General features: G+C 35.7%; 1 protein-coding gene across 1 annotated transcript; it reads right to left on the bottom strand.

Annotated features, from left to right (window-relative positions):
* Nucleotides 1–8,413: 8,413 nt before the first annotated feature.
* Nucleotides 8,414–9,133, bottom strand: LOC129975570 (uncharacterized). Its single transcript, XM_056088633.1, has one exon. The coding sequence runs from the start codon at nucleotides 9,131–9,133 to the stop codon at nucleotides 8,414–8,416; it is 720 nt and encodes a 239-aa protein (XP_055944608.1).
* Nucleotides 9,134–9,852: the final 719 nt, after the last annotated feature.

Genomic DNA, 9,852 nt, shown 5'->3' on the forward strand with positions numbered 1-9,852 from the left:
ATTCGCGTAACACATTGCAGTATTTACAATAGATTAAAAATAAGATAGGCCGTGTTGTCGTTTTGCAGATATTTATGCAAGATAAGTGAGTAACCGTGAAATTCCTTTTCAGCAATAAAAAAGAAACGATGAGTACTTTAACAGATTAAATGACCCATAGATATTAAGGCGTCTATATCTTTTGCAACATCATTTGACTATGTTTTTGAACTAAAACCGGCTTAATAAGTATTCATTTCATATGCGTTAAAGTATAAATAAAAGTACACAAAGTGTCATTTTTACTTTATCGTTTACGAAGTATAGAGACAGTATTGTAATCGTCAACGAATTTCCGCGTTTCACACTTCCCTGAGTTCGAAAAATATACTTTAGGCATTGTGTTTACCTGTTCGCGACAAAGATAATTGAAAAACGCTTTGAGCCAGATGGATGAAATTTGGAATAGGGTCTTTATACCGAATTTGCAAATTTCTATCAAATTTTGAATAAAACCGTTTCAAAAGAAGTCTGTCTGCCCGGCTGTTTGAATAGAAGTGAACACGATAAATACAAGATGGAGCGAGCTAAATAGATATATTCGGTACGGTTTGAATATCTATGGTATAGAAACCCATCCAATTTTGAGCCGAATTCAGCGAGGGATCGATCGTCGATCAGCCTTTTAGAAACATGCAAATGTGATATCTCAAAAATGCAATGACTTAAATATATGAAATTAGGTATTTAATTTTTGGAACAACAAGTTTAGCTCTGTGTCAAATTTTGGTGTCAATGAGTTGGATAAAAACGCGTTTTAAAAAACAAATTCGATTTTCGTGTCTTTTGAGATCAGTCGCTGAAAAAATCGCCAAGGATAGATTCAGGAAAAATGCCAAATTTGAGCTAAAAGTTAATATTTCGTTGCTATTGTACGACAATGCCATAGAAGGTGTACTTTCATTAGAGAACATGTGAAGAAGTTTTGGAGAGACAACTCCAACTATTTATTTTCTTGATTATACGGCATATTTCGTGTATGTCCACATATACGAAGAGAAAAAGTACTGCCATCGTTAAAAAATTCGAACTCGAGCGTTTGGCAAATCTCCGCGTTTTAGATCTCCCTGTCCGATAAACACATTTTCAAAATCATGTCTATTAATGAGACCGATAACTTAAAAATGCTTTGAATCAGACTCATGAAATTTAGTACGGGGTTTTTACGCCAGATTTGTATATTCCACACATTTTGAATGAAATTCGCGAAAAGTCTCCTTATTCCAGTCCAAATGCATGAATGATGATAAAAAAAGTAAAGAACTATAAAAATAAAATTTGACAGGCAAATTCAACCTTTAAGATACCGCATCAAATTTTGACTGACAACCTGTAAATTCATATACGTGTAAAAGCGATAAGTCAAGAACCTCAAGACTTTGGTACGCAGTTTGAGCCCCTGAAATGTAGATTGTCATGAAATTTTTAATTAAATATATCAAAAAGTTGTTTGCCTGTCGGTCTGTACATTTTCAGATATGTAAGCGCGATAACTCAAAAACGCGCCGACTTCATCTGATATCTGATCTTAGTACGAAAATTGTACTTACTACTGAGTGTCAAATTGGATTTCATTCGATGAGTGAAAGGCATTAAAAAAAACCTCCATTTTCTTCTCAGTTCTACGAAACGCAGAATGCTTGTGTGCGGGGTTTCGAAAATAAAAATCTGAGCACTCATGACGCTCATGATTTTGCCCACTCACCAGAATTTTATGTGAAGTGATTATTGGAGTGTGCCCGAGAAAGTTTCGGGGTGCCCACTCTCCCTGGTCTGTCTCCCCAGAAATGAACTAATAAATGCGTGAAGTTTCGAAATCATAAACTAATAAATGAACGAAAAACAAGTCCAGCATTATCAATATTACTTATTTTTCAATTGTAAAATTTTCGGATTTTTTTTTCGTCTTTAAAAAAATTCATATTTTTCTTAATAACTAATGAAAGAAAAATCTGTAGCCGCTTTCAAAATATCATTGCATACAATTGTTCTATACACAAAGGAGGCGGTCAAAGTTGGGTTCCTGAACAATCAGTGCAAAAACAACCACTATAGATGCACTGCTATAAACACTGAATGAATACACAGATTGAAGAACTATCTTAACGTAATACGACCCGTTTTTGATATGACTAACATCAGAAGGTACAACCTATGACAGAGAATCGCAGCGCCAGCGACTGCTCGAAAGTGCAGACCATACCTCTCGGAGAGTCATATCTTTCATTTCTGACATATTGAAAAGTATTGAATCGATTTCAATTGATTTCAGTCAATTGAAATCGATTTAATCGCGCATATGTCAAAAGTTATGATTGACATATGCGCGATTTCGAATACTTTAAATATATTTTTAAAATTATGTATAATAATATTTCAAAAATAATATATAGTAATATTTTCAAATATTTCAATCAAATTTCTGCCAGAATTTAAAAAAATAACGAAGACCGAGAAAGCCATGGGAAATTGCAGAGTTAGCTAATGATATCTTCTCCAGAAATTTGATCCGTTGGAAGATCCATAATTCATTATAATATCTGATGGGGGGGGGGAATCTGTACACATTTTCAAAAAAACTCATTTTTATGGATTTACAATGTAACTTTTCCAATTCTGCCTGAATTATAAAATGAAAAACGAAATCATATGCTAGAGCAGAAGAGTTAAGCAATATTTTGTGGTAATTGAATAAGGTGTCCAGCTTTATATTAAGCTTTGCCTTTTTAGGGAAAAAATAAAATAAAATATTGAAAGGATATGAAATTATTTCTGTGTGTACTGAAATGGACGAGATGTTGCCTTGTTACCTTCGTGGTGCGTAAAAGGAGTTTCATCTGTTCATAAAATGTCTATTAACTAATTTAATTTTTGTGCAACTTTGGGCGAAGTTAAAATCTCCTCTTTGTTAGATATCAACTGGTAAAATCCCATGCCTACATGCAGTTCATACGTATACAAATACAGGATTTCATGAAGAATGTAGGTGTTGGTAAGCCCAATCCTGTTGAAGTTTCATGAGCAGGTTCCATTGCTGTTTCAGAATCAGCAGATCCATTTCGGATCCTCTAGCAGAAGAAGAGACTGAAATTCCTTCTCTTGATAGGCGACATACGCTCCGTTTGAACCTAAACCATCGTCAGAGTTAATTTTCTAGCCTAAACATGATATGCAAATAATAATTTTGCTGAGTCAAATTAAGAAAGTAGATTCTTTCTGAGATTATAATATTTTACAAGCATTTACATATATATATATATATATATATATATATATATATATATATATATATATATATATATATATATATATATATATATATATATATATATATATATATATATATATATATATATAGATGGATTAGAGTATCAGTTTGAAATACAAAAAAGAACAAATATCATCAATTGATGGCTAAGTAAGACACTTCAAGTTGTCTTCTCTATTGTCGCTCGTCTACAATACTTCTCTAGGCTTCTTTTGGAGATTTTATAACCCTCACTGCAGACGTCCTAGCCCAAGGACTGCGCGTCTTTCCCCATTATCTGAGTGTCCCGGGTTCGAGTCCTGGTTCGGGTATGGTTTTTCTTTACCCTGTGTCCGGTCTGTGAGGTGTGTAAAAGAGCCCCCCTCCCCTGTGAAAAGGGGTTGTGTAGGCGAGAGTGTGAGTGTCATCTTCATATGAGCTAGAAGTCAGACTTCTGCCCTCGGGTGCTCAGGGGTCTTTATCTTCAGAAGATACTGCACAAACTCGGCTTAGCTCGCTATGTCAGCGGGATAGTTTGTGGTGAGTGTTCTAAGTATGAACAACATAACCTTCACTGTCAAGAGCGGATAAACAAGGCCTTACATGTATATCCGCCTAAAAAGACACTGCTACCTTAGAGGCTCTGCTTGAAAATTGGAATGAGTTGTTCCTCATCAGAAAATCATTCCGCAAGGTTAAAAAGTGCCTTTAAACGAAGACAAATTTACAAGCAGTACCTGATTGAAAATAGTGTTAGGAGTAGGAAAGAGTTGAAAGAGCAACCGATAGGCAATTCCTAAAGAAGATAAATAGAAAACAAGATATGCGCAAAAAAAAAAAAAAAAAAAACATGAGATTAAATGCTAAAAAATATATCTCATACATATATTAAAATTTAAGAAAAGATGGACAGACGATTTCATACATTCTTGAAAAACTTTTTCTGCTGTAATTGCAATCTATAGCTAAGAAGTCTATATTCTTTTCAATATAGCGACATCATATTGTCGCAAGACTTAGGACCATTGTGAAAGTTTTGCACTTTGAAGCTTTGGTGGAGTGTGATAAATTAGAAGACTGTGATCCGAATAAACTTAAATAACAGCCACAGTGTTTCTTGCGGCAGTTAACTTCTTGCTGAGAAAAGGCAGTTAGATTTTCCTCCTCCTCATCATCTATCTGAATTCCGAATGAAAAAAATTGTACAAATCATTTTCTACTGCAATGTGTCGTTTGTTCTGTGTTGCGTTTGTTAAAGGTAACAAAGAAGTAATATCAAGTTTTGCATTTGAAAATTATATTCTAATAATTACAACGTATTTACAAGTTCTTTGAGAAACATTTACAATTCATAAGAGCGAGGTTATGAAGTATTAACAAATTGTTAAATAATAAACATTGTAAGTATTACAAGAGTCCGGTAATTAAAATGGGAAAAAAATTCGAAAACACCAAACGATATTCTCGCTACTCCTTATCGCGCGAGATTAATTAATTAAAAGTAAGAAAGCAAACGATAAACTAGTAGCACTATCTGAAGATCTGAATTCATTAAAAGTATGAAATCAAACGATGAATTAGTAGCGCTATCTGAAGATGATGTTATTTTATGGAAATGCCGGACACAATACATTTTTTATATTGAGGAATTTTAGCCTCTCTGAAAGTGGAAACACTACCGTTGGAGACCAAATAATTGACACCTGAATATCACGATCGATTTTCCCAAAACAGAAAAACGCCTTCTTTGCTTCTGTGTGTGGCACACGCGCTCTATTTGTGATCGCCTCTATCTCTTGAGTGATCAGAAAACTGCTGATTGCAGTCTGTTGATGGACAAATGCGCATTGAAGATAGGGGGATCTAAAATGGATACTACTTTTTCTTTTTTGGTAAGAACATTATCTCTTGTGAAATCTGTATTGGAACTCGTCTGCAATAACAATTTGCGCAACAGAAAGTTGTAAGCGTAAAAGATCCGAGATTACTGAAATTAATTTCGAAATTTTGGTTGTAGAATTAAATACGGAACGATTCATTCATGAAAAGAAGGATCAGTTTTTGTTTGTTTTTTTTACTGCAACATTTAGCCTTCGGTTTGCATGGCCAAAATTTGCTAGCACCCCCAAAATTTGGACGTAATTGAAATCGAGTCAACGTCGAGCTTCAAAAATAGATATGCAATCAATGTATCTTGCATTAAATGATTTTTTTTTTCATTGGTAAAATTTTAGAGTTTTAAAAAACTTTCGACACTAAAGAAATTTAAAAAAAAAATATTTAAATGTTGATCCCGAACAATTTAAAATATACAACATGTCATTTATATATAAAACGCGAATTAAAAATTATAAAGGAAAAAGGCCTTATAAGGAGATAAAAATTCAGCTTATTTTTTATATGGGCAATCGAAATTTCGATTCTCAAAACATCCTACGTATTTATAGTCGACTTATCTTCAGTTGCCAGCTGAATGTGGGAACCAATTCATGCTTTTAAACAGACGAAGCCCTGTAATTAGACGGATAATGCAGTTGTTTACGAACCATCTAAATTATTAATCTGCTAAAATTAAGCAAATGGAGCTTGACTGCAAAGGGGATCAACGTTCATGATGATAATAGTAGATTTGTCGCGTTCCAAATAAGCCCCTAACCTGAAAATGTTCAAAATTTGTGATTACTTTCTTCTGATATTTGGTGTAATCGGAGCCTGAAATGCATTTGCATATAGGCATAAATCTACATGTGGGTAACAGAAGAAAAAAAAAGTTATCTTAAGCTCGTCATTAATCAGTGCTAATCCACCTTGCAATTTATTTATTCACTAGCAGTACCCGCACAACGTCCAAAAAGAAAAATTAGCTTTAAACTTAAGTCTAGCCTCTACTCGATACAACATGGGCATGTCACGTAACATCAAACAAACTTAAAAATATACAAATAAATCATTGTACCCACTGTTCCACACTTGTTTATCAACTCTATATAATCTGATATGAAAATAAATCTCACCTTGCTTCATAACATATTTTTGTAAACTGTATTGGCTGAGCGATCACTTCGCTCCTCACGAGATTCATTCTGTCTCTGAAATTCAACTGCAGTGCGATTTAAAGAGAGACTGTTGCTTTTCTCAACAGAAGTTCTCCTTCTCTAAGTGTGGACATTCTTTCTCAGATATTCGCTAACCGAATGTTTCTTTTCTCTACATTTTCATCACCGCACAACAAATGAAGCGTTTTGGCATTTAATGTGCTCTAGCCAAGGGTGGATTTCCCTTTTTTGGGGCATAATTAGTTTTTAATCACTGTTTAAAATCGCACTTAAACAAATAAATGTATCGCATATATCACAGCTCTTGCTGTTTGCGCATGCATAGTTTGAGGTTTTGACACATGTACTTAGTGCAAAGCACAGAGACTGCTGTTTTAAGCTGTTAGCTTGCGGTCTAAAGTAAATGTTGTCAGGATGTTTTCAAAACAAAAACGGATAAAAATTGAATGTGCCAGAGGTTGTACAGCACGACAATGTCATGTAGGACTTCAAGAGGCTTGCAGGGAAATTTGCTATACCTTACAGAACTGTTGCAAGATGGGTAAAAGCCTTCAATGAAGGACACCAAAATGTGGCAGACATGCATCGGCCAGGTCCTCCTAGTCAACGAAGCAGAACTGCATGATGTTGCCGCACTAATGGACAGCGATCAATGCCAAGCCATTCGTGAGCTGGTTCCCCGACAGACAGGATTTGTGCATACGACTGTGCTGCACATTCTGTAGGAACGACCTGGGCATGAAAAAAATTGCTTCACGATGGGTTCCACATCATTTGACGGAAATGCAGAAATGGCTACGATACGATGCTGCTCGAATCCACCTGGAGCGCTATGAGCGCGAAGGAGAGGCTTTTTTACACCATATCATTACGCTGGATGAAACTTGGCCAGATCGTACCAGCCAAAACTGAAACACCAATCAATCGAATGAAGTCATTATGGGTCACCTCGAAGTTTTAAATTTCTTCAGAACCCCAGCATGATAGATATACTGATTCTCGTGTACGACTGTGATGGTGTCATCTTAACGCATACCGTTCCCCCACAACAGACCGTCAATGCGCAGTGTTACTGCTAATTTTTGGAGCACCATCTCAGACCAGCTTTGAGAAAAAATCGGCGACATTTTCTGCAGAATGTCTCTATCATTTTGCATGACAATGCTCGGCCACATGCAGCGCAAGCTGTGGCTGATTTGCTCGATCGATGTGGCTGGAAAGTACTTTGCTATCCACCATACTCCCCAGATCTAAGCCCTTGTGACTTTGACTTAATTCCTAAGATGAAGAAACCACTTCGTAGCATTCGCTTCAAAACTGTTCCAGAGATTCTTGCGGCAGTAGACCGGTCCATTCGAACTATCAACAGAACAGGCGCTGCTACAGGTGTTCTGCGACTTCCGCATCGTTGGAAACGAGTTGTACACAATGCTCGTGCTTAATTGAAGATCTGTAAAACATGGTGACATGAATCACTTTTGTATTCTATGTAAATAAATAGTCGCCACTATTAAAATTCCAACCCTCGTAAATAGTCAATCTTGTTTGTAGAATTTTCTAAATATAGAGCTTGGATAAAATAAATGCACCTCGTCCACATTCCTAAATTTTGGGCTTTTTACAATGAATTGAAATATTTTTATTTAAGAAACTGCATCCTCATTTGTGACTCGCAGGTGAAAGGCTATACAAGGCGCAACAATGAAAAATCATTGGTTGCATTTTCATTCGTGAAATTTCTGTGTTACCTTCGATTTCATTTTACAAATCTACGTTTTAGCCGCAAATCATAGCATGTGAAATCTTGCAAATCCTATTTTAAAACTGCATCTGGCTTATTAAGTAAGGTTTCTTTTATTCAGAAACTATTAAAGAGAGCTCGAATTCAAACTGAGAAGTGCTTCGACACTCAGTTTTTATATGTAAGTCACAGAGTCGGCTATCTGGGGAGTGCGGCGGATGCTATGCATCGGGGCCTTGCTATTCGGGGTCAAGATGATCAAGAGCTAAAATAATGAAATTTAAATTAATTGTAAAGTTTGTCTTATCTTTTTTGAAGTATGGTAGGATGCTAGATCTTGCCGAAATATCCATTTCTGCCTTGAGCACGAGCTCGACAAAGTAATTGATCCTTCAAGACATCAACATACTTGTCACCATTCATGGATTTCTGTACAAAATAAAGTCGTTCAGTTGATTGATATGACATGCATCCCCACACCATTACGCTTTCTGGATGTTTTGATGTATGGACCAAGCATTCTGGCCTCATGATCTCCTTTGTTTTACGCCAAACGTGGCCTGGCTTGTCAGACATTAAAAAAAAAAGGGATTTCGTCGCTGAACATAACTTGTCTCCATTCCGAAATACTCCAATTTTTGTGTACCTTGGCCCACTCCAATCTTTTTTTCCCCACATTGCTTTCGTCAGTATTGGATTTTTTCTAGGTACTTGTGCCTTGTAATCAGCTTTATAGAGCCTCCTGCGAAATGTTCTGGGACTGGCAATGACAGACGTGGACTCATTCCATTCTCTTGCAAGTGTGGCATAACTTGCAAATCTATTTTTACGGCGTAATCGTGTGAATGTAACATCAGTACATTTATAAGATAATCTCGGATGACCACCTCTAGGCGTTTTATCTACGTTTCCTTCGGTTTTGAATCTCTTTATGAGGCTAAAAACAGTGGACTCATTGCAGTCGCACCGATGAGCAATCTTAACATTTGAAATGTTTTCCTGGTGCATTAAAATAACAGCCTGGCGCTTATCACGAGTTAATTCACACATTTTAAAAAGAAATGAACAGTTTAAATGGAAAAGCAACTCACAGCGAACGCACTTCGATAGCACATCAAACGAAATGAATCCTTGGTAGTTGGAGCGATTTTATAATAAACTACAGGGATGACACAATCGTTACAGGCGATTACTTCACAAAGGGATGCCACAATAGCTTGAAACTTCTCCACCACATTTATACTAGAAAATATCACTTCAAATGAAACAATATTACTTATTTTGGGGAACGGGCTTATTCTTAAAAAAAAAAAAAACATGAAATTTCTCAAACTTGCAATATTTTTGATCAGTAGTATAATTAATTCTAGCAATGAGGTTGTTTTGACATCAACTGGAGAATAAAGTTCGGCACAAACTGCACAATCTTGAAATGTAAAAAGCTTCAACTGGAGAAGGAAATTTCTTTCAAACTTCACAATCTTGCAGTAAAAAAGTAGAAATTAAGAAATTCGTTAAAGAGCCGCATGTTTCTACAAATATGATCGAATCAGACGAAACTACTCTGAACTCAGAACACAGTGACTGACAAATCTTCTGCTTTTATACTAGCAGGGAAAGTTCCAGAATACTTTTCCGGAGACAGTAAGAAAAGTCCAGAACACTTGACTGGTAAACTAAAGAAATGTCCAGTATCTTCTGGAACATGAAATAAAGGAAAACATAAAATGAAGGAATTAAATATTTACATATACTATGAATCGCATTGT

This window comes from Argiope bruennichi, chromosome 7 (genome assembly GCF_947563725.1).
Source record: "Argiope bruennichi chromosome 7, qqArgBrue1.1, whole genome shotgun sequence".
Lineage (NCBI taxonomy): Eukaryota > Metazoa > Arthropoda > Arachnida > Araneae > Araneidae > Argiope > Argiope bruennichi.